At 45.3% G+C, this 25,590-nt stretch overlaps 1 protein-coding gene across 8 annotated transcripts in view; it reads left to right on the top strand.

Annotated features, from left to right (window-relative positions):
• The window catches only part of ARHGAP17 (Rho GTPase activating protein 17), an 84,915-nt gene that overhangs the window by 21,006 nt on the left and 38,319 nt on the right, over window positions 1-25,590 (top strand). For all 8 annotated transcript variants that reach the window (XR_007124368.1, XM_047713311.1, XM_047713309.1 and 5 more), the window contains exons 2-6: window positions 13,448-13,487; window positions 16,866-16,970; window positions 22,596-22,669; window positions 23,792-23,903; window positions 24,161-24,237. Coding sequence is in view for 7 of the 8 variants with exons in the window: in XM_047713311.1 (XP_047569267.1) it covers window positions 13,448-13,487; window positions 16,866-16,970; window positions 22,596-22,669; window positions 23,792-23,903; window positions 24,161-24,237 (408 nt within the window). In the remaining variant the exon portion in view is untranslated. The remainder of the gene's footprint in view (window positions 1-13,447; window positions 13,488-16,865; window positions 16,971-22,595; window positions 22,670-23,791; window positions 23,904-24,160; window positions 24,238-25,590) is intronic.

Below are 25,590 nucleotides of genomic sequence, written 5' to 3'. Positions count from 1 at the left end.
TGGCTTCTTATCACTCAGCTCACCCTTCCTGTGAAGGTAGGAGAGTGAACTCCGTGACGAGCCATGTACATCAGACCACGTACCAGGCAGTCTTGACATAGCAAGAGCTCGTCTGTGGCCGGTGCTAGAGGGACACCTCTGACTGTTTGTGCTACTGCCAACCACTTACCACCGGACCCTCTTTCTGTCATGTTCTGGTGGTTACGCCACTACCTGCTGGCTTGGTACCCTGACCCTTCTGACACAGGGGTTCTCAACCCTCGCCACACTTTGGAATGGCTTGGGAAGCTTTAAAACAAAATGCCAGGTGCCCCCTCCCCTCCCCTCCCCTCCGTCACGGGGTTCCTATTCAGTCATTCTGGGTTGGGGTCCAGGTATTATTATTATTTTTTAAGATTTTATTTATTTATTTGACAGACAGAGATCACAAGTAGGCAGGGAGGCAGGCAGAGAGAGAGAGGAGGAAGCAGGCTCCCTGCTGAGCAGAGAGCCCGATGCAGGGCTCGATTCCAGAACCCTGAGATCATGACCTGAGCCGAAGGCAGAGGCTTTAATCCACTGAGCCACCCAGGCGCCCCCAGGTATTATTTTTAAAACAACTTTATTTATATGTCATAAAATTCACCCATTTTAAGTTTACAATTCAGTGATTTTTTTTTTTTTTAAGTGAACTGATAGCGTTGTGTAACTATTACCACCATCTGATTGGACAACCATTGAATCACCCCAGTAAGATTCCTCATGCCCCTGTCTAGCCCATCCTTCCCTTCCAGCTAGCCCTACTCTACTTTCTGCCTCTATAGATTTTCTTTTTCTTTTAAAGATATTTATTTACTTATTTGAGAGAAGAGAGAGAGCAGAAGGAGAGGGAGAAGCAGATGTGGGGGCTTGATCCCAGGACCCCAAGATCATGATCTGAGCCGAAGGCAGAGCCTCAACCAGCTGAGCCACCCAGGCCCCCCTAGATTTGCTTTTTCTGGCCTTTTCTTAAAAATGGAATCATCTGTATTATTTTTAAAGGCCTTGGGGTATAATGCATAGCCATGGTTGAGAATCACCATTATCTCAGACTTTTTTTTTTTTTTTTTTTTACTACTGTTCCCTGGATCACCGTGGCTCAGAGAAATCAGTAGGCGCCTACTAGGGCTGTCTTCTAGATAAGTTGCAAATGTAATGGGTCCCTCAGATAAGCTATAAGCAAAATGGATCCTGGCCTGAGAACTTAATGATCATTTATAACCTGCTTTTATGGGAACATGCTCTTGAAAGTCCAAATGTGCTGACTCAGGAAGAAGCATTTGGAAGAGGGCTTGCACAACCTGTCTTAAGATGCAGAGGGCCGGGGCGCCTGGGTGGCTCAGTGGGTTAAAGCCTCTGCCTTCCGCTCGGGTCATGATCCTGGGGTTCTGGGATCGAGCCCCGCATCGGGCTCTCTGCTCCGCGGGGAGCCTGCTTCCTCCTCTCTCTCTCTGCCTGCCTCTCTGCCTACTTGTGATCTCTCTCTCTCTGTCAAATAAATAAATAAAATCTTTTAAAAAAAAGAAAATAAAGATGCAGAGGGCCTCCCGGCCAGTGGCCCAAGCACTGAGTCAGAGCCGAGCCCTCGAATTTGTTTGGCCTTGCCTCTGGCACTTCTGCTTCCAATTTTTGTGTGTGGCAGTCCAGCTCCACCTGGCCTGGTCTCTTTGCGTTGGGGTGCCAGTACACCGGACCCCCTCCCGGATCTCCCCCACCCCACAGGGTTTAGCTCCACGCGCAATGTCCACAGTGAGATCCTTGCACATCGCTTGTATTTCTGCCTGCTTGAATACATTTTGAAATCTCAAACTCAGCTGCCTCCAGGTCCAAGCCAGTGCTGTAATTGACTTGAGCAGCCTGAGGCAGGAGACTGTTGAAGGCAGAGTCTGCAGAGTGGCGGGTGGCAGGGAGCTTCCTTCCCACTTTGCCATAAGCAGAAATTGTTGGTGGAGCACGTGGTTACAGCCGGGACAGCAAAGAGATTCCGTTTTGTGTGCCAGAGAGGGGAGGAAAAAGGCCGAGTGACCAAACAAATAGCTGCCGTATAAGCTTACATGTGTAGGAAGAAAAAAAAACAAAACCTCAATTCAGTTGATTTTAAAAAATATAATAGTTCATCTTAGTTATGGATTAGAATTCAAATAATATTGTGGAGAGTCAGTTAAGATTGATAAGGGTTTTGTTACTGCTGTTTCAAGTAAAAAATAAATGTTATCTCAGAAAAGCTGTAACTGTGTGGCCAGACTTTCCTCATTTGGGGAAATAACTTGTAAGACTTTTTAAACTCCTTTGTGGAATGCGTAACAAATCGTTGCATTTATAAAGCGTCAGAGGGTTCCTTTATTTTTAAAATCCAATTAAGTAGCCTTCAGATCCCTGCCCAGAAATTTAAGAAGACAGCTAATCTAATGAGATAGAACAGGAAAAACTCACCCAGCCGTCCCCTGGCTCGCTGTGAAACCAGACTGAGTGTGTCCCAACACAGCACAGAGGCTCAAGTGGATTTTGTAAACACTTGTACCAGGAGAAGACGGCGTTGCACAAAATCTGGTTCCTGGCAGGATGAAATACACCACTTAGCTGTGGGGCTGGCCCCTGTAATTTCCCTGCAAATAGGAATTTCACTGCAGACAGTGACCACGTGTGTCGTTGCCCCATAGACAGTATTAAGATTCCTCGACTGATTGGTCCCAGTTTCTATCACTTAGCAAACATGCGCTTCGATCGTTGCAGGTAACCAGAATTTCAAATCGCTTTAAAATTTCTCCCCATGAGAGGAGATGGAACATGGGGAGTTAAGGGGGTAGGAGAAGAGTAAATGAAACAAGATGGGATTGGGAGGGAGACAAACCATAAGTGACTCTTAATCTCACAAAACAAACTGAGGGTTGATGGGGGGAGGGGCGTTGGGGGGGTGGGGTTATGGACATTGGGGAGGGTATGTGCTATGGTGAGTGCTGTGAAGTGTGTAAACCTGGCGATTCACAGACCTGTACCCCTGGGGATAAAAATATATGTTTATAAAAAATAAAATAAAAAAAAAAGAAATCAACAACAACAACAACAAAAATTCTCCCCATGCCCGCCCCCCTTTCTTTCCTTTCTTTTTTTTTTTTTTTAAGATTTTATTTATTCATTTGACAGAGAAATCACAAGTAGGCAGAGAGGCAGGCAGAGAGAGAGGGAAACAGGCTCCCTGCTGAGCAGAGAGCCCGATGCGGGGCTCGATCCCAGTACCCTGAGATCATGACCTGAGCTGAAAGCAGAGGCTTAACCCACTGAGCCACCCAGGCACCCCCTTTCTTTCCTTTCAATTGATATATCGAAGTCATTATTTAAGTGAAAAACCCACAGATTTATCATCTCTCGTGTGGATTTGTCAACTCAAACCATCAGAACTGTGATCCTGGGGCAACGAGAAGACACAGATGTTTGAAGTTAGTGTTGGCTCTTGGGCCAACTGTTAGCTGTCGGTGGGTAGAGATGGACTGAGTGGAAAGAGGTGAGCGAGGCACTGCTCTCAGGGGCTCAGAATGCCTGCAGGGGTTGAAAGGAGCAATCCTGGTGAGATGTTGAGAAGCTAGCATCTCGTGCCTTCGGAAGAGCGAATTGGGAAAGCACAGAAATCCCCATCAAAGTAAGAAGAATTTGGAAGTGATTAGAAAGGCTTGAAGCTTCATGGGAAAGCACACTTCACTTGTACACAGATCAGGGGTCAGCAGACTGTGGCCTGTGGGCCAGATCCAGCCCCAGTTGGCTCAGAAGAGTTTTTCCATTTTTTTTAATGGTTAAAAAAAGGAATCAAAAGAAGAATATCTTGTGACCTATGAAAATTATGTGAATTCATGGGGCACCTGGGTGGCTCTCAGTTAAGCATCTGACTCTTGATCTCAGCTCAGGTCTTGGTCTCAGGATCACGAGTTCAAGCCCCGTGTTGGGCTCCATGCTAGACGTGGAGCCTACTTAGAAGGAAAAAAAAAAAAAAAAACCTCTGCAAATTCACATGGCAGTGGCCATAAGTCAAATTTATTGGAACATCGCCAGGTCCATTCATTCTATGTTGTCTCTGGTGACCTTTGTGTTACAACGGCAGATCTCAGTGATAACAGCATCAATGGTGTGGCCTGCAAGCCTGAAATATTTATTATTTGGCCTTTCCAGAAAAAGCTGGCTGACTCCTGACCCAGGCAGTTGTATTTATTGAGATCTTGTCCTGAAATATGTTTGTGAGTAGGAATCAGGAAGAAAACAGTAGTTATAATATTTCAGTGGTCTGAGGGGAGGTGAGTGGGTGGAGGAGAGACATAATTTCTGATCCCGCCCTGTCACCAGCATCACCAGCCCTGGGCTGTATCTCACATTTGGGCCATATTAACAGTCAGCCACCCCCATTCATTCTGGCAGCAGCTTCTCCGACATGAGTTGGAATGTCTGAGAAGACGAAATACACCTCCAGACCAGCCTCACATACCAGTCCTCAGAGCGATTCCCAAAACTCTCCTTAGTGAGGTTTGCACCACACCCTGTGAGAGTCACTGGTGTTGACCTGGGGTTGGCACACTGGTTGGCAAACAGCCAGAGAGTAAATACTTTGAGCTCCACAGGCCGTCTGGTCTCTGTTAGAACAACACAGCTCTGCTGTTGTAGCATGAAAGCAGCCATTGATAATATATCCACCAGTCAGCCTCACTGTGTTCCAATAAAACTTTATTTGTGCACATGAAAACTTGAATGTCAAGTAATTCTGGTGCATTGCATTATATATTCCTCTTTTGAGTCCCCCCCCCAACCTTTTTTTTTTTTTTTTTTTTTAAGATTTATTTATTTTAGAGAGACAGAATGAGAGAGAGAGCACAATCAGGGGGAAGGAGCAGAGGCAGAGGGAGAAGCAGAATCATGAGCCAAAAGCAGATGCTTAACTGACTGAGCCACCCAGGTGCCCCTCCCCCAACCATTTTAAAGTAGAAATTATTCTTACCTTACTGGTCATACAAAAACAGGCAGTGAGCTAGATTGCACCTGTAGGCCATTGTTTGCTGACCCCTGGTAATATGGATAGTTTACTTTCTGTATTTTTTTTCATTAAAAAAAAACATTAACTTGGGAAGGCACTATCACCTTTGAATTGTAGTCATTGTGGATTTTATTGTGGAAGGCAATTCTATGCATACGTCTGCTTTCCTGCCTACTGCTATTGAATTTTTTTTTTTCTTGCTACCTCTTTTGAAATCAAGAAAGATCCTTTTTTCAAGCCATTGCTCTATTGTTGGGACAGCCATTTACTTTTCCACTGATTCATTTGGTGTATTTTTACGAAGCATCTGCTGTGTGGTGCTGTGTGGCAGGCAGGTGGCAAGAAGGATGCTGGAGCCCGGGGAGCGATGGCTACGATAGACTTGGTCTCTGCCCTTGTGGAACTCTCTGCTGGCAGGGGCGAGGTTAGTAATATGCAGTGCTTGGATGATCACAGCATGCATTGGAGATGTGGCCTCCAGCACTGATTTCTGTGGCGCTTGGAATACATTCCTCATGTAGGTGTATATGGCCCGAGTGTGGTAGGTGGTATCCTGGGAAACAAGATGGCAGTTCACAATCATGGTGTCAGGCATTTGAACATAGCCTTGGCAGAAACCTTTCCAGAAGTCAGTCTGCCATTAGGGTTGGAAGTTGTTGGGCCAACTGGAGATTCTCCTTTGGCCCTGTGTCCTAGTTGAAGCATCTCTGTCTTTTTTGGTGAGCTGAATGACTTTAGATTGGATGCATTTCCATTTTCTCGTGGCCTGGGAAGGGGGCTGAGTGAGACTTTGGTTAGCCTCAACTGCAAGGTGGGACAGAACTACAACCAGTCAAGGGAGAAGGGGGTGGGGGGCATAAAGGTCTGCACAGCCCTGCTGCTGTAAGGCTTTGGGAGTTATAAGGAAAAAGGTTATGCTTTACCAAAAAGTAATCAAGAAATTACAACTGCTGCTTGCTGTAAGCCTTGTTTGAATGACTTGTGAAATTGCACAGTGGCGTGCGTAGGAAAAAACAAACTCCAGAGTAAAATGGCGAGCGGGAAATGCTTTCCTGCTTTGTATTGTTTTCCCAGTTACAGACAGGAAACATTCAAGTGTGTTTTCAAGCACAGAACACTGCACACAAAGACGGCTCTGACAAAGCAGAAAAAAAGGCCCATGTAACAAAAAGTTTGTATCTGTGTAGCAAAATGTCTGATTTAAAATAGTCTGATTTAGCGAGCATTATTTTTAAAATTTTTGGATCGCTTTAAGGTGCCTTGATAAGTTTAATATGTTTCTCCCCTCTTTGCTTTATTAATGAATTTTTAAAATCTGATAAAAAAAAAAATCACATCTCAGATGGGGCGCCTAGGTGGCTTGGTCGGTTAACGTCTGCCTTCAGCTCAGGTCGTCACCCCAGGGCCTTGGGATGGAGTCCTGCTTTGGGCTCCCTGTTCAGCAGAGAGCCTGCTTCTCCCTCTGCTGCTGCTCCACCTGCTCGTGCTCTCTCACTCTTGCTCTCTCTCAAGTAAATAAATAAATAAAATCCTTTAAAAAAAAAAAATCACATCTCAGTAAAAACCAAGGGGCTTATAAATCCTTTAAATGGGCACCGTAGCCAGTATTCTGAATACTTGCTGGACTTGCCTTGGGTAAAAATTCTAGGTCTCTGGTAAAGATGAACACTTCAAAACAATTCAACATACAAAGGACTGAGACTTGGACCAGTTGCAGTGATGAGGAAGATCAAGTTATTTGGACCACATGTTGGGGGAAGTAGGGGCAGTGGTGGCTCCCTAAAATGAAGGTAGGGATAGCATAGGCCAGCGGGAGTATTATTGTGTGAAGGAGCCACCCCAATTTGTATATTACATTCCAGAATCATGATTTGTCACTTAAAAGTCATCTTTCTCAGATATCCTGTATTCATGGATTGGAAGATTTAGTATTATTAAAATGTCCATACTACCCAAAGCTGTCTATCAAAATTCCAATGGCATTGGGGTGCCTAGGTGGCTTAGTTGGTTACCGGCTGCCTTTGGCTCAGGTCATGATCCCATGGTCCTGGAATTGAGTCCCACATAGAGCTCCTTGCTCAGTGGGGAGTTTGCTTCTCCCTCTCCCTCTGCCTGCCCCTCTGCCTACTTGTGCTCTCTGTCTCTCTGTCAAATAAATAAATAAATAAAATCTTTAAAAAAAATTCCAGTGCCATTTTTCACAGAAGGAGAAAAATACTTCTAAAATCCACATGCAACCACAATAGGCCCAAATAGCCAAAACAATCCTGAGCAAAAAGAACACGGCTAGAGCCATCAGACTTCCTGATTCCAAACTACTTGACCCTTGAACAAACAACATGGGTTTGAATAGCTTACATACAGAGTTTTTACAGTCCAGTAAAGTAAATGTATTTTCTCTTCCTTACAATTTGTTTAATCACATTTTTTCCCTCTAACTGAATTTATTGTAAGAATACAGTAAATAAGGCACGTAGCATATAAAGATGTTAATCAGTGAGGCTTCTGGTCAACAGTAGGGCTATTAGTAGTTAAAATTTCTGGGAGTTAAAATCTATATGCTGATTTTTGGCTGCAAAGGGGTTAACACATCTAACTCCTGTGTTGTCCAAGGGTCTACCTGTTACAAAGCTGTAGTAATCAAAATAGTATGGTCTTAGCATTAAAAAACAACAACAACAACAACAACATAAATCAGTGGAAGATTTGGAAGCCCAGAAATAAATCCACATGTAAATAGTCATCTAATTGTTGACAAGGGCACGGAGAATGCACAATGGGGAAAAGACAATCTCTTGAATGAATAACGTTGGGAAAAGAAGGCAAACCGGACCCCTACCTTGTACCACTCTAAAAAAATTAACTCAAAATGATTTAGAGAATTAGATATAATATTAGGAACCACAAATCTCCTAGAAGAAATATAGGGAAAAAGTTCCTTCACATCTACCTTGGCATTGATTTTTTGGATATAACACCAAAGGCACTGTCAGCAAAAGCAACAATACATAGGTAGGACTACAGAAACCAAAAAGCTTCTGCACAGCAAGGACACAATGAAAATGAAAAAGCAACCTGCAGAATGGGAAAATATATTTGTAAATTATAAATATGGGGCTAATACCCAAAATACATAATGAATTCATACAACTCGGTGGTTAAAAAAAAAACCAAATGACCTGGTTTAAAAATGGGCAAAAGACCTAACTAGACATTTTTCCAAAGAAGAAATACATGTGGCCGACAGGTACATGCATAGGTGCTGAACATCACTAATAATCAGGGAAGCGCAAATCAAAACCATAATGAGATATCACCTCCTACCCTATAAGAATGGCTGTTATAAAAGAGGCGAGAGATAGCAAATGTTGGTGACAATATGGAGAAATTGGGACCCAGGTGTACTTTGATGAGAACACAGTCATCATGGAAAACAGTATAGAGGTTCCACAGAAAATTAAAAATAGAGCTACCATATGATGCAGCAAACCCACTTGCTGAGTATATATCTGAAGAAAATGCAGTCAGCATCTCAAAAGATATCTGCACTCCTATATTCACCACAGCATTATTCACAACAACTAAGGTACGGAAACAACCTAAGTGTTGGGGACGGATGGATAAAGAAGATGTAGGGGGTGTGAGTGTGATACATACATATATGTGTCTATGGTATGTACACACATACATCACACACACACACACACACACACACGCACACACACAGAGGAATATTATTCAGCCATGAGAAAGAAGGAAATTCTGCCATTTGCAACAACATGAATGAACCTGAAGGATATTGTGTTTAAAAATAAGCCAGACAAAGAAAGACGAATCCTGTATGCTCTCACTTATATGTAGAATCTAAAAAAAGAAAAAAAAAAAGAAGGTCACATTTATAGAAACAACGTAGAATGATAGTCACCAGGGGCTAAAAGGGTGGGAAGATGCTAGTCAAGGAGTACAAGCCTTCAGTTATAAAAAGAATAAACTCTGGGGGGCGGGGCACGCCTGGGTGGCTCAGTGGGTTAAGCCTCTGCCTTCGGCTAAGGTCATGATCTCAGGGTCCTGGGATCGAGCCCCGCATTGGGCTCTCTGCTTGGCGGGGAGCCTGCTTCCCCCTCCCCCTATGCCTACCTTTCTGCCTGCTTGTGATCTCTCTTTCTCTCTCTGTCAAATAAATAAATAAATAAATAAAATGAAAAAGAATAAGCTCTGGGGATTATAGTAATACTATATTATATACTTAAAAATTGTTGAGAGTAGATCTTAAGCATTCTCACAACTACTGTTACAAAAAAGGAAACTGTGGAACATGATGGATAAGTTCATTAACCTGATTAGGGTCATCATTTCACAATACATATGCAAGCTGAATTGTCACATATACTCTAAATATATATATATATAATATACATAAGTATAGTTTTATTTGTCAATTATAGGTCACTAAGGCTGGTAAAGCTCAGTAAAGTAATCATTTCTGATATTAGGTAATTTTTAATAATTTCAGTGAATTTTAAAAATCTGGTTAAAAAGATACATTCGGGGGGATGCCTGGGTGGCTTAGTCGGTTAAGCATCCTCTTGATTTGGGCTCAGGTCATGAGATCGAACCCCACACTCAGTGGGGAGTCTGCCTGAGATTCTCTCCCTCTCCCTCTGCCCTCCCCCTGCTCATAAATGTGTGTTCTCTCTCTCAAATAAACAAGTCTTTAGAGAAATTGGATTTCTCTCTCAAATTAATTTTATCACAGTGCCTGGGTAGCTCAGTCAGTTAAGCATCTGCCTTTGACTCAGGTCATGATCCCAAGGTCCTGGGACTGAGTTCCGTATGGGGCCCCCTGCTCAGCACAGGGGGCTTGCTTCTCCCTCTCCCTCTGCCTGCCACTCTCCCTGCTTATGCTCTCTCTTTCTTTCTGTCAAATAAATAAATAAAATCTTAAAAAGTTTTTTTAAATTAAAAAAAAATAAAACTAATTTTATCGATGTAATATAGAGTGTCCACAGGGGCAGGAAACATAGGATAAATTTATTTTTAAGCAAGATGTTAACATTTTCCTATTATATGTTCCATGTATATCTCCACCTCCAAATAGCTTTTTTGGTAAAGTACCTCTGAATTTAAAGCAAAGGGTTGGTTGTTAATTTGAAAAGAAGGACATTAAATATACAAATTTGTTTTATAGTCTGGACACTCTGTATAGTTTTGTGCAGATTAGCAGTTGGACCCATTGTTTTAAGTTAGAGTTATGCTTCGCTTGAAGTTATGCATCACTTGAAACCATATCAAACATGTCCCTGAAAAATGTAACTAATATATTATTTTTTAAAATTTGAAACTATCTATACAGGTAGTTTAAAAAGTCAAGTAATGGTAAAAAACTTACCACAGTGGGTTCTTTCTCTATTAATCTCATTCTCCCAGGGAGAGTCAGTCCCCAGCCCCAGAGGAAACTATTTTCAAATTTATGTTTATTCTGGCATTTACTCATGTATACATTTATAGACAAATATGTAAACTGCTATCCTTCAAGTTACGAAGTTTTAGTTATTACTTATTGGCTTACTGTCATGATAACGAGGTTTTCGTGCTCTTATGTGACTTTCTCCGCACTTCTGTTCCCTTATCCTTCCGATACAGTTATATTAACAATTTTTGGATGCACTACTGTTTGATATTTACATTTTTATATACAATCAATTATTTGCAGCTAAGCATAGTAGTGTACTATGACTCTTTCTGATGGACTTTTTGTTTTTTCTTGCAGTTAATACTTGGTTTGTTTTTACGTTTGCTTTATTTTCTTTGTGGCTGTTGCAGTGCTGTGCTCATAGATGTTTGACACCTCCCCCCCCCAACAAAAGCCCTGATTTGTATCGTTTGCATTTGTTTGTATTGTGTTTGATTTTTCATTTCAAATTACCAGTGTGAGGTCACTGAACAAGTTGCTGGGAAAAGATGCATACGGTTGGTTCTCAGCTATTAGTAACTTCCTCATACCTGCTAATGGTCCACATTGGGACTTTAAAATTGAGTTTTCCTCTTCTTCTGTTATATTTTTTAAATAATTTTATCTCATCAAAGGACTTGCTGGTTCTGAATCTCTTCTTTTGAACTCTGAATGTTTCAATAGGCCTTGGGGACTTTGGTCTGTGTATACTTATACTTACAGAAGGAAGAGGTTTCACAGTTCTATCCCAGGCATACAGGGTCCTGGCCAGAGAAGATGAGGCCAAAGTTATACAATCTAGTGCTGCTATTTTGCTAGAGGAGGGACAAGGCTATTGGAGAACAGGAGTCATGGTGAAGCTATGGTGGTCTCATGCGAGGTATGTCCCTGTGAGTCTGGTCATGAGGGTTCTTTTTGAGGCTGGTTGCTTGAATTCCTAGTCAGCTGGGGCCCTGCCCCACTTCCCTAACTGGCATGCTTACTTATGTTTGGTGCTTCCGCAATGCCTGGCACCATGCATGCCAAGCAAGGTCTGGGATGGCATAATTTGGCCCGCTGCTTGCGGAACTTATTCATAGAGTTGAAAGTTGGCCTTCTCTGAAAGCGGGGACTTTGATCTCATCTCCAGGCTCTGCTCCTGTGGACCTGGGAGGTATCTGAGTTCTGGTATCCCAGGTTCAGGTAACCTGGGAGCCCAGAGTTCTGGGTTCCTGCAGGAACTGGTGTGTGAGCCACTGCTATTGGCATCTCTGCGTTAACTAGGGCACTGCAGCGACAACTGGTCTTGGAATCCTTTGTAGCAGTGCCAGCTTTTACTTGATCTGCCATCGTCCAAGCGTGGGCTAGAGGTGTGCACCACTACACCTCAAGCAGATGACTTGTACTGAACTAAGCTTAGCAGTGTTTTGAGGTCAGTCTCAGGGGGTCCCATCTACTTTCTGGCCAAATGGCTTTTCCTTCTCTTGCATTAGATTCGTTCACGGGGAAGGTCATGCAGCCTTCCATTCTGCAGTAAATCTTATAAAAAGGCTTCAGAATTCTGGTTCATTGATGGTCTTCCTCTTTCTCCAACTCTGCCAACATTCAGGGCTGAAACAGACTTTTTCTTTTCCCTTTAAAAGTTTCCTTGTTCATTTCAATGGGAGTTAGGTAGGGATGTTCATTGACTTGGCTTCAATCACTGTTTAAACCAGAAGTCCCAACAGGGCACCTCAATTGCTGTCATTCTGGGTTTATGTACAGCAAAGGCGCTGTCCTTTTGGACTGCAGAGGAAAGTCTTCTTAAGAAAGTACTGTGATCGGGCGCCTGGGTGACTCAGTGGGTTAAGCCGCTGCCTTCGGCTCAGGTCATGATCTCAGGGTCCTGGGATCGAGTCCCACATCGGGCTTTCTGCTCAGCAGGGAGCCTGCTTCCCTTCCTCTCTCTCTGCCTGCCTCTCTGCCTACTTGTGATCTCTCTCTGTCAAATAGATAAATAAAATCTTAAAAAAAAAAAAAGTACTGTGATCGAGGTGCCTGGGGGGCTTAGTCTGTTAAGCATCTGCCTCCCAGGGTCCTGGGATTGAGCCCCGCATCGGGCTTCCTGCTCAGCGAGGACCATGCTTCTCTGTCTCCATCTGCCTGCTGCTCTCCTACTTTTGCGCGCTCTCTCTCTGTCAAATACATAAAAAAAAAAAACAACAACAAACAATCTTGGAAAAAAAAAAGAAAGTACTGTAATCTGGCAACCAAGGCTCGAGCAGCTCTGAATGCCCCTGTGCTGATTGTGGGGCAGCCGGTCGGCTTTTCTGGAAAGGTCTATGGGGTTAATGTAGTTAATGGTATTTGGAAGGCATAGGTGGAGGAAAGCTGAAAATATGGTTTCTTTTTAAAGGCGAGATGAGATACTGGAAAGAGAGAATGCTCAGATGTTACCATCTTGAGTGGGTATTGTTGAATCCTGTTCCTGCATTTGTGACAAACCTGTTTCAGTAAGGCCGTGAAACTCAGAAATGATCATTTTAAGAAATGAAGTTTAAGCTTCTCTAAGCAGGCTTTTCCCAAAGGGTGGTCTGTGGGTCTGGGACCATGGAATTCTGGGCAGGAGGGGCTTCTTCAGAATGCAGCAGGACCTTGTCCTGGACCTGCTAAATTAGAATAGAGGTGGGACCTGGAAACTGGCATTTTATATCAACACACTCCCCCCGCTCCCCTGCCAGGGATTCTGTACAGCCCACGTAGGGGAGCCACTGGTCTCGATCCTTGGTTCTTGTTTAGGGTTGCCATTTTCTGCAAACTTTGGTTTTCTTTGGTTTTGCTTAAGCAGCCCTCTGATGTAAACATCAGTGGAATTTCTCCCCACGTTATCATTCATTGCTGCCTGTTTTGTTTTAAGCTCCAGGATGATTATTACTGAATTTCCTGAGTTGCTTTGCATTTCTGGATTCCAAACTCTGAACTTTTGATTTTTCCCCCCGCCACAGAGCCGAGAAAACAGAAGTCCTCAGTGAAGATCTGTTACAGGTAATAAAAATCTTTTTCAGGTGCTTTGTTTAAAGAGGAAAACCAAACCAAACCAAATCTCATAGGTGAGAATGGAAGCGGATGGATGGATGGACGTATGTGTGTATGTGTGTATTCTCCGACGAAACAGAATAAAAAAAAATGGATCAGTGTGGTTCTGATCCTTAAAAAGAACAGTTGGGCTGTGTGGTGATGGAAAAGGGATCTGAAACTCTGGTGTCATGTTATGAAGTTCAGATGGGGCTAGTCCTGCTTTCAAGTGCCAGGTGTTGGGGTGGGGTATATGGGCCAGTTCACTGGCACTGCGGCCTGGTCACGGGTCCTGGGCAGGCAGAGGGACTGTTGTTTGCTGCTGGGATGGTGTCCTAGATGGGACAGGCTCTGCCAGCTGTGGCGGAGGGCCCCACTGGCTCCAACCTAGAGTTTCCACTTCTCCTTCCCTTTCACGCTGTTGTTCCCCAGTTCTGGGCTGAGCTGTGTCCCGAGGGACTTAGAGTCTCAGTGACAGTGACCAGATCTGGCAGAACTGCTTTGAGGCCCTGAGGTGGTCTGCCACCCACCTAGATGTCTTTTCCTCTCCATAGGGAGGGGTGTTTCCTGTGGGGACCTCAGCCAGGGCTCCTGCACTTCATCTCTCAACAGGCTTCCTGAACTCTGGGGCTCGGAGTTTCTCCCAGAAGGCCTGGGACCCTTTATACACATGCCTTCGCTCCACCTCAGAACCTCCCCTCCCCCGCTCACCCCAGAGCACACTGGGAAGGACAGAGCCCCTCCTGCACTGAGGTTTCTCTGAAGCCTCCTTGCTCGTGTCATTTCCATAACCCACAGTAGGTGTGTGCACTTGACCCCAGAAGACCAAAGATCTGCTCCCAGGTGACACTCCCTCTCTCCCTAGGGAGAGAAGGAGCTAGCATAGTTTAGAAGAATGTGGCTTGTACCATCCCGTGTCAGAACATCCTTCTCAATTATGACAGCCAGTCACAGGTACAAGATTTTAAGAGTACCCCTCCGCACCTTTTTTTTAAAGGACAGAAGGTTTGTTTTGTTTTGTTTTGTTTTGTTTTAAAGATTTTATTTATTTATTTGTCATAGAGAGAGAAGCGAGAGCGAGCACAGGCAGACAGAGTGGCAGGCAGAGGCAGAGGGACAAGCAGGCTCCCTGCCAAGCAAGGAGCCTGATGTGGGACTCGATCCCAGGACGCCAGGATCATGACCTGAGCCGAAGGCAGCTGCCCAACCAACTGAGCCACCCAGGCGTCCCAGGACAGAAGTTTTTATTAAGGATTAGAAGGTTTTTTTTTTTTCCCCCAGATTTATTAGACAATCATGTTCTTAATAATATTTCCTCGCTGGCTTTTACCATGTATTTCAACTTCATTTTCAGACTTCCAGCAATGTTGTTTGGTATTAGTTAACCTTTAACTTGACTGGGTTTTCATGTCCATGTTCTGTCTCCCACATCCCGCATCATTAAACACATGATCTCACTGAATCCTTGAAGCCCCAAGATGCAGCCAAAGGGCTTCTCAGGCAGTTCAAGGATGGCAGAGTTCCCATAGAAGGCAGGCGGCAACCGTCTGTGCTTGTCTCTTTGCCCGTACATCCACTGGGGACCCAAGATTGTGCCAGTTTCTAGGAACACCTCAGTTCATGACACGGATACTTACTCCACATCTGCCATCATTGCTACAGATGGTTTCCCCCTTCTTTGACTATAAAGAAAGAGAGTAATGGGTAAAAGTGTGGAGCCTTCCTACCCAGGTCTGCCCTTGACTCGCTCTGTGGCCTCAGAGATTTATTGAACCTCCCTGTGCCCCAGTTTCCACTTCTCTAAAATGAAGATAATGGCTACATCCACCCCATAAGGTTATTAGCAGGAGTTAATGGGTTAAACAGGAAAGCAAGAGGGATGGATCCCAAGCCACAGAGATTTGTTTGTTTGTTTCTGGTGTGAAACTTCCCTGAATTTGCTCTGTGTCCCCCTGCCTCTTAGATCAGTTCAGGAGGCTCTATTTTGCCTCTTGTTTTTCACTGGTAAGTTTATTTTGCTCGTGTGGCAATTCCCTGGGAGGCTGTGAATCCCGGGAGGGTGAGAACCTCAACTTATTTACTATTGTTTTTCTACTACCTTGCCCAGGGACGGGATGCATACTTGTCCTTTCAACAGATATTAAATGAACACCTTATATTTGTGAACCAGATAGCATTCCAGGCACTCGGGAGAAATCAGTGAACAAAAGACACTGAGGCCCCCGTCCCTGTGAACTTGACAGTTTTCTCGTGGCAATCAGAATCAAAGTGAAATGATGGGGTGCTCTTGTTTATTTTGGTTTTGATTTTGCCTATTTTCTTGGCAAGTAAAGAGTGTGTATTATTTTTCCAGTGTTTTAAAATCTGGTCATTATAAGATCGGGGGGAGGTGATGTGGCATCTGCTCCTTATATGCCTGCCAGATCAGGGTCCTGGTGGTCGGGCCTTGGCTCTGAAGAAAAGCTACTGGGGCAGTGAGGACCTTCAAGGAAGAAACACAGAACCATAACACTGGGCAAAATATTGTAGGGTAATAATGCATTCTGTTTTGAATTTGTTGATTTTTCTTTAAAATAGAAAGCATCCCTAAGGGCCTACGTTCAGTCTTAATGAGTCATCAGAATACACATTTTTGGCATTCCTTCCCGTGAAAAGCAGCTCTCTTTGCCATAAACAGCCATATCCCAGCAATAATATTTTGGGAAGCTAAATCGTGATGCGTGGGTCCCCTTAGTCGGTATTTCTTAGTCTTGGCTGTCCCTTCTGCTTTAGAGGTTTATTCAAAACAAAACAAAAACAAAGCCAAAAACCCACCCTAAACCCAATAAGGAGCCATTTTGAAGATACTGACCTTGCGTGGAAATTGCAGAACTTTGATTCTGGTCCCTCAGCCTGATGTCCTGTGCGTGGAAGGCATGGTCGCCATCTGCGGGAGATCGCTTCTGAATGTCCCTGTGGTTGTTTCCGCTTGGCAGTGGGACTGGGCCTGAGGTGTGCACCTGCATTCCCGCAGGCTGGAGCCCAGGCTTTGCGGGCGCTGTGGTGTGTAACTGGGCTGCCACCACTCTTTCTGATGGCAGGTTTTGGTCCAGACTCGGCTCCCTCCCTGCGTGCAGACTTAGCCCTTGAGAGATGGAAACCCCTCCCACACCCGGAATTATTTGGCCCCAAATATCAGTAGTGAGAACCGCTGGTGTAAGTGAATGGGAACCATTTCCACGTCCACCCAAGAGCTGAACACTTAGACCATGGGATGCTTTTCCTGCCTGCGTGCCAGTGCCACGGAGGAAGAGGCTGGATGTGTTCTTCAGCCCCTTGCAAATGGCTCATTTGTCTCTGTTTTGTCAGATCGAGCGGCGCCTGGACACGGTTCGGTCAATGTGTCACCATTCGCACAAGCGTCTGATGGCATGTTTCCAGGGCCAGCACGGCACCGATGCTGAGAGGAGATACGTGAGTAGCGGACGTGACTCGGGGCCGTGGTCCTTGTGTCTCTGTGAGGCTTTGCACGCTGCGGCCCGTTGGTTTTCCTCAAGCAGGAGCAGCAGCGTTGCCTTGCTGATTTATACCTTGTATTGCCATTTACTCTCATGCCACCTGCCTGACGAGAACATTCTTTTGTGCCTAAGATGTTGCTGAGCCAGGGGCACCTGGGTGGCTCAGTGGGTTAAGGCCTCTGCCTTCGGCTCAGGTCATGATCCCAGGGTCCTAGGATCGAGCCCCACATCGGGCTCTCTGCTCAGCAGGAAGCCTGCTTCCCTCTTTCTCTCTCTGCCTGCCTCTCTGCCTACTTGTCTGTCAAATAAATAAATAAAATCTTTAAAAAAAAAAAAAAAAGACATTGCTGATCCAAAAGCCCTGCTCACACTGAATTTTCTCCAGGTGCTTTTAAAGACTTAGTGAGCCATTTGTCATTGATAAGACAGATGTCTGTTAGGAATGCTTTGATGGCAAAAATGCTGAGAGCCTGTCTTAAATGGACTTGGAAAATGGACATAATTTATTGGCTTACTAACTGAAACGTCCAAAAGGTGGGGTGGACTTGAGGTAAAACTTGGGCTAGCATTTCCGTGGTTTGACCAGAACCCTACTTTCTTTCCTTCTGTCCCTTCTGTCTTCTTCATTGTCTGCTTTATCCCTACATGGGCTCCTCTCAGTGGTCACAGGTTGGCCACCAGCAGCTTCCATGAGCTGCTTGCTTCCTTGTGCATGTCTGGCAGGAATAGAAAGCGTGCTTCAGTAGTTTTCTTAAAAGAGTGGGAAATCTTCTTTTTCCAGGTCCTTGGCAGGTAGAAACCACCTCCCATTGCATTGGTCCATATTGAGCCATATTTCCCATTCCTGAACATTCCCATTCCACCTGGTTACTGTGGGCAGGGGTGAAATTGGAGAGGAGATGGGGTGTGCTGGTTGGCTTAAGCTAATTGGGGCCCAGCCCTAGAGTGTGGGCTGCAGAGCCACTTCCAGCTCACAGGCTTTATTGAGCCCCGGGTGAATCCCTAAGAGAAGTCAGGATGCTGTCGTAGAGAGGAAGAGGGCTAAACTCCAGGAGAACCGTCGAATGTGTCCATCCATTTCCTCCTGTGCCACCAGCAGCAGTGGTCATGGGGCCATCCTGTCCTTGGGTTTACGAGATCCGGACTCGGCTGCATATGCTAACCCTTGGAAGCCCAAATACCATTAAGATGATAGTTTCAGGGGCATCCTGGGAAGCTGTGATTTGCTGCAGTGTTTTGTCTGTCACTGGATGTCTCAAAAGGAAGAACTGGCATGTGGGTGATCTGTGTCACCCTTTGATTTTTCCTACAGACATCTATGGGACATCGAGACAACAGGGTTCTTCTTCTCTTGTGCAATACTTGCTCGGCTGCAGTAGTTATAGACCAGTGAGTGGAACTTTGCGCACACCCACGATTGTAGGAATGTCTGCTGCAGGTCCAGTCCCACAGAACTGGAGCCAGTTCCCTGGTCCTGTCCCCACGGCTCCTCTCCTCTTGCCATGGCTTCTGTTCTACCGATCCTTTTCACACGGTACCCTAAGGCTCTGTCCTTCTCCTTATTCCCCCAGCCACATTCCTTGGGCCACCTCCTCTGTTCTCATGGCTTCTGGCTGGTGTGTTTATGCCAGCGACTTCTAAACCATCTCAACCAAGCAAAAACACTTCCTTCCCCAGATGTCTATTTCAGCGTGCGTGACCAGTTCTTCCTTCTGTGTTGACTCTCGAGTTCCACCCACCCTATTATGCAAGCCAGAAACTGTAGGGTTACTTTAGGTTCCCTTTCCTTTTATCCTCACCCTCCCATAGCTGCTTGATGAGCAAGTCCTGTGATTGGGAATATCTTTTGAATTCCTCACCTCCACTCCCATCTCTGCCACCTTTGCCTTAAAGCAAAACCTGATTACCTCTCACCTGGACAGTGAGGTCATTCCCTCAGCTTCAATTCCTGCCTCTGGTTCCCTTGTTTTCCAGCCTGTCTCCAGCCGGATCACCTGAATGTTCTGAAATGTCATCTTCCTGCCTGAAAAAAAAAAAAAAAAAAAAAAATCTTAGCTTCATGGTTCTCAAGAAGGACCACAAGGACACCCCTGGGGAGATTTGGAAAAATGTAGAGACACTTTGGGTTGCTGTAGGAACGGGGGGACACTTTTGGTGTTTGGAGGGAGGGGACCAATATGCCAAATATTCTGCAGTGCCTGGAGGGGTAATTCCACACCGGAAGTGGCCCCTAATGCCTATGGTGCCTCTTTCAAGGGGGCGCTGGCTGCTTCCCATTGGTGGGATTAATAGTCCAAGCTCTTCAGCATGACAAGCCCTTCATAATCTGACCCCATTTCCCCTGACAGTCCTGGTGTCTCCCGCTTCCTCCCATTCGTACTTGTGCCTTGTCCTTCACGTTGTTATGTCTGGTCGTTCCCTCTGACTGCTTGAAGACACAACCTGGGTGTCCCATATACTCCTTAAAAACAAACAAGTATTTATCAAATGCCTACAGTATACAAGTGCTAGAGACAGAAGATGAAGAAGAGGTAGTCTCCACCTTAAAGGTGCTCACAGCCCGGTGGGGAGAGACACGCAAAGGGATCATTATAAAATGACATGTGTAACAAAGTGTGCACAGGGCATCATGGGAGGACCAGGAATGGGGCATCACGGGACGAGAGAGGTAGTCAGGCAAGGCTTCCTGGAGGAGGAGGTAGCCCCACAATAAAGGAGGGCAATGAGTGGCAGGCGATGGGCATATGCTAGGCAACAGGGGCAAAGGTGCCCGACCCTCATTTCTAAAACCTAATGCCAGAGGCTTCCTTTTCCAGCCTCAGACAGAAGAGCCAAAGACAGGGCTCTGAGGCTGTCTACACTGTGCACGTGGGAGGAGCAGTCACCATAGAAACGATAGAAGATAGGTGACCACAGAGGTCGTACAATGCGGAGAAAACAGCAGCAGCCTCTAGGGCCCTAGAATACACAGGAGGAGCCTCTCAGAGGCTCGCATGTGTGTGAAGAGACAAGACTCGGAGGCAGTGGTTTTCTCAGTCTAAGACCTGGACACGGCAGAGCTCATGCTGTGCGTCCTGTGAGACCTGGAGTGACTGCTTTTTGTGTAGTTGGCACACAGTTTATGAATTATGACTTTAGAACTTTTTAAATGAATCCCTGGCGATAAAAAAGCTGCCCCTGCCTTGGCAGTGCGCAGCTGTGATCGTGGAGGAGAATGGCGGTGGTCAATAGCACCTTCATCAAGGAGCCCAGGGTTAAGTAAGCACAATGTCCTTATTTGTATACATCAGGAAACAGGATTATCGCAGCTTTGGGGTCAGAGCCTGCCAACCACAGGGCTCTCTGATACTTGCAAAGTAGACTTCCTCTTTTTATGATTTATTTATTTATTTTTTTTGGTCCAGAGCTCCGGAGTGGCACAAAGTATATTTCTCCTAATTATTGCATTTATCCCAGATTTAAATTCCCTCAGAAAGTCAGCATTACTGGGGTGCCTGGGTGCATTGCTGTGCGTCCAGCTCTTGGTTTTCGCTCAGGTCATGGTCTCGGGGTCATGAGATCAGGCCCCACGGTGGGCTCCGTGCTCAGCACAGAGTCTGCTTGAGATCCTCTCTCCCCACTCCCTCTCCTTCTGTCCCTCCCCACCCCTGTCTGCATGCTCACTCTCTCTATATCTCAAATAAAATGAATAAATCTTAAAAAGAAAGAAAAAGGCAGGCAGCATTATGAAAATGTCTGAATTACTCTCACCATGTTCAAGGCACGCTGCCCGTTTTCTCCTGTCTTCCTAGTCTTGAAGTGTAGAATCTGGGAATGTCTCCTTGTGGGGCAGGTGAGGCCTGCTATTTACTTACTTGAAAGCAACTTGAGAAGATAAGAGATGGGTAAATACAGTTGTTGTTGTTTATCTTGGCATTTCAAATACTGCTTTGAATAGTATATTTATAGCATATTCAGTATAAATAGTATAAATAGCATATTTATATATGGTATATTCCACCATATTTACATGGTGAAAATCCAGTATGTACAGGAGAAGGTAAAGCGAGGTCTGTCCCAGTCCTGTTCCCCGGGCACCCTGCTGCCCTCTCCGAATGACCAGCACTGGTAGTTTCTTGTGTAGCCCTCCAGAGACATTCTCTACAATGCAAACAAATGTGGTGCAAGTATATCGCATGGAGCCCTCTGAAAGCAGGGAAGGCAGGTGACATGCGACAGGTCAAGGCTCAACAGTGCCACGGCAGGATGGACCCTGTGTCTTTGCCATGAGGGCCCTTTACACTGAGGAGGCAAAGCCGCTTGGAGCCCTGCAGCACTGAACGTGGATTTTTTTGTTAGCAGATTGTGTTATCTTGTGGTACTTTCCAGGCCCCTTCAACCTATATTCTGAGATGAGCCATCAGCCAGTGGTGGCAAGGCCCTAACCCGGGGCTCAGGCTATGGGCACGGGGTTCTGGCTCTGGGGCCCCTCACCGGGGGGGTGCCTGGCCAGTCCACCTGACTTCCCCGGGCTTCAGGTCCCTTGGCTGGACAATTAGAACATTAATTAGAGGATCGTTATGGTCATTTCCAGCTGAACAAGGAATCACTAATAGGCTTTGGGCTTAAATACCTTAAAAAAACCTTTTTCAGATATTTAGCCAGATATTTTTAGATACTTAACTGAAGCTATTTCGTTATGATTACAGCCAAATTAAGAGCCAGTTTAAGAATGAGTATTCTCAGGGCACCTAGGTAGCAATGTTGTCTAAATGACCAACTCTTGGTTTTGGCTCAGGTCATGATCTCAGGGTCGTGAGATTGAGCCCTGTGTCAGGCTCAGCACGGAGTCTGCTTAAAACTCTCCCTCTCGGGGCGCCTGGGTGGCTCAGTGGGTTAAGCCGCTGCCTTCGGCTCAGGTCATGATCCCAGGTCCTGGGTTCGAGCCCCGCATCGGGCTTTCTGCTCAGCAGGGAGCCTGCTTCCTCCTCTCTCTCTGCCTGCCTCTCTGCCTACTTGTGATTTCTCTCTGTCAAATAAATAAATAAAATCTTTAAAAAAAAAAAAAAAGACTCTCCCTCTACTCCTCCCTGCTCTTTCTCTCTCTCTCTCTCAAAATAAATAAATAAATCTTAAGAAAGAATGAATATTTTAGCAAAAGTTTTTGAAATCAAGCATTTTATTTTACGTATTTGTTATGATCATCAGAGAGCAAAGTCTGTGTCTTCTGTTCCCAGTATCTGGGACACAATATGCACTTAATTAATTAAAAATGACAGCTAACAGCAACCACAACAATACTAGCAGTCAGCACATACTGAGCACTTATCGCGTGCTGGGCACTTGACATTGAACGTCTCCATAGACGGACAGCCCTGGGAGACCTGTGTTGTTACCATGCCTCTGTATTACCCAGGCATGAGGACACGGACATAGAGCTCACATAGCTTCTGCCTTCGAGACCAGAACCTGAATCCAGACAGGTTCTGTCTTACCTGTGCGGTTTTCCTGGAGGAGAAATTACTGAAGGGTGACCTGAAGCAGGTCTTCGAGAACGGGTGTCAATAATAGTGAAACCAACACATTGTCTTCTGCCTTCCAGAAAAAACTCCCGCTGACTGCTCTCGCTCAGAACATGCAAGAAGCATCAACTCAACTGGAAGAGTCTCTGCTGGGGTAAGAGTTGGCTGCTTTCAGGGAGAGAGCCTGGAGCCCCGTGGGTCAGCGGGGGTGGGGGGGCAGCCATCTGTGTGACAGGGGGACTATGAGTGTGACAGTGTGGCTCATCCACCAGGAGAACAGTGCAGTGTCTGTGGGGAAAAAGTGGGGTCCAGGCCACTGGGATGGTAGAGAATCTTCCATTTAGTGGGAGCAGGGCTGGAGACAGATTGAAAAGGCTGCGAGCAAAAGTGATCGATAGGGTCCATATTTATTTCCCTGAGCTTGGGTATAAAGAACGGATCTCTTTCCTGTTCCAGCTGTTGACTCAGGTTTACAGCTGACCAGTCTGACCAGTCCCTTCTGGTCCTTAAGAGTCACTTCCTAGGGGACACCTCGGTGGCTCAGTTGGTTAAACATCTGCCTTCGGCTCATGTCATGATCCCAGAATCTTGGGATTGAGCCCCACATCAGGCTCCCTGCTCAGCGGGGAGTCTGCTTCTCCCTCCCCCTCTGCTGCTCCCCTCGCCCCCGCTGCTTGTGCTCTCTCTTTCTCTCATGCTTTCTCTCTCTCTCAAATAAATAAAATCTTAAAAACAAAACAAAACAAAACAGGGGTACCTGGGTGGCTCAGCCGGTTAAGTGTCTGCCTTTGGCCCAGGTCATGATCCCAGGGTCCTGGGATCAAGCCTCACATCAGGCTCCCTGCTCAGCGGGGGAGTCTGCTTCTCCCCATCCTTCTGCCCCCTCCCCCGCTCCTGCTCTCTGTCTTCTGCTCTTTCTCTCAAATAAATAAATAAAATATTTTAAAAAATAGAAAAATAAAAATAAAAAAACAGATTCTTTGGCTATCTAAATTTAATATTTTGTACAATAACAGATGAAATGTCAACCATGCAAGATAGTTATCAATTCCATAGAGGCATAAGACACATTTGATAACATACATGTGTTAACAGTCTTTTTCATCCTAAAGCATAAATCTGTAGACTCACATTTTAGGCAATGCCCAAAACATATAACGTTTTTGAGGTTCTACAGCGTGGCCCCCTAATGCGTTCCCATCACGTAGAGAGCCGAACTGGCCCAATACAGTAATGAGGTGCCTGATGCTTGTGGGGGTGTCTTGTGTTTTTAAAGGAAGATGCTGGAGACATGTGGTGATGCCGAGAATCAGCTGGCTCTAGAGCTTACACAGCATGAAGTCTTTGTTGAGAAAGAGATTGTGGAGCCTCTGTGCAGCATAGCAGAGGTGGGTGCTTTTGCCGGGAGGCACAGAAAAGCTAAGACTAGCGTGGGCTGCGTGGTGAATGGTTTGCTTGTGTCTATGATTTTAACAGTAACCAGTGGCATTGATGTACGCTTCTCTTTGGAAGTAAGGGGAATAAATTGAGGGTACAAAATCCTATGCCTACAAGAACAATAGAAGTAAATAAGTATTGCCCTTTCAAATGTTAAGTTTAAAACCCCGAAGCTTATCCCATTCGATATGTGGTATGTTCTTCCTAGGTGGAGATTCCCAACATCCAAAAACAGAGGAAACAGCTCGCTAAATTGGTGTTAGACTGGGATTCGGTCAGAGCCAGGTAAGGTAGAGCTGTAAAAATAACCAGTAATGCAGGACTATTGTCCCTCCCTCAGCAACCGTCTCGTCCCCAACACAGATGAGAGAAAGGCCAGTTGGTGGACAAGACGCAGGTTTCCAGACTCATGCACTTGACCTGTAGACCAAGTCACACCCACTTCCACTTGCTTTTTAGGGCTTATTCTCCCAAGCATGGCAATGGGGATGATGTTAGAACATCCTGTTCTTAGTGAGTCAGCAGTAAAAAGAGATGGGGGGAAAAAAAAAGGAAAAAAGAAACTTAAGTAAATGTTTTAAGGGGAGAGGGGTCAGTGGCAGGCTGTTCTACGAGTGTTCATTGCTTGGATAGGGGACCGTAGGAATAAATAGATCTGTGATCTTAGCAGTTCTGAGGGTCCTGCTGTGTCCAGACTCCGTGTAGTTATGATACTTTCATGATCAAACACTGCTCTCAAGAGGGAGGAACTCCCATAGAACTAAGAACCCATCCCAGAGGGCTGCTGACTTGTGGGTTGATGCCTGATGACAATCTGCAGAGCCTCGTGGCAGGATTCCAGGCTAGCTCTGTCCACGAGGGCATTTGTATCAGTGACTTAAGTGGCTTTCTTCTCGGATGAGAGTGGAAAATAATGGAGGCAGCCACCCCGCCTGTCCTTTCTCAGACTTTATCACAAAGGTTGCTAAATTTTCTGTGAAGTATTTTCAGCTCTGCAACCCACGTGGTCCCTCTCACAGTTAATGAACTCTGCTGTTGCAGCATAGGAACAGCTCTGGATCATAAGTAAATGAAAGTGTGGCTGTCTCCCAATAAAACTTTATTTAAACAAGAAGTGGCTTTGTTAGCTCTCTGTTTTTGTTTGCTTTTTTTGTTGTTGTTGTTATTGAAGAATAATTGGCACACAATGTTGTATTAGGTGCACAACATTGATTCGACAGTTCTATATGTTGCTCAGTGTTCATCACCTTAAGTGATAAGACGCCCCCATCTGTCCCTGTACAGTGTTACTACAATTTTCTCGGCTGTACTGCCTATGCTGTGCTCTTCATCCCTGTAACTTACTTATTTGGTAACCGCGTTCACATTGCAGTCCTGTGAAGTGGATACGATTATTTCTCTTTGGCAGATACACGGAGAGACAGCCATCATTTCCTGAGCTTCTACCTGGGACATGTTTTTTTTTTTATTGCAGATTTAGAACATGGGTAGCAATTCTACAAGGCAACCTTTCCTCGTTTCTAAAATACCACTGAGTATCAATGCACCACTGATTTAATATCTACTTTTTTGAGGGACGGGGTAGGGGGAGAAACACCACTCCATTCAATGTACAAATCACTTGTCCTGATTTAAGAA

Source organism: Lutra lutra, chromosome 18, assembly GCF_902655055.1.
Source record: "Lutra lutra chromosome 18, mLutLut1.2, whole genome shotgun sequence".
Lineage (NCBI taxonomy): Eukaryota > Metazoa > Chordata > Mammalia > Carnivora > Mustelidae > Lutra > Lutra lutra.
This window is presented reverse-complemented; position numbering and strand designations above follow the sequence as displayed.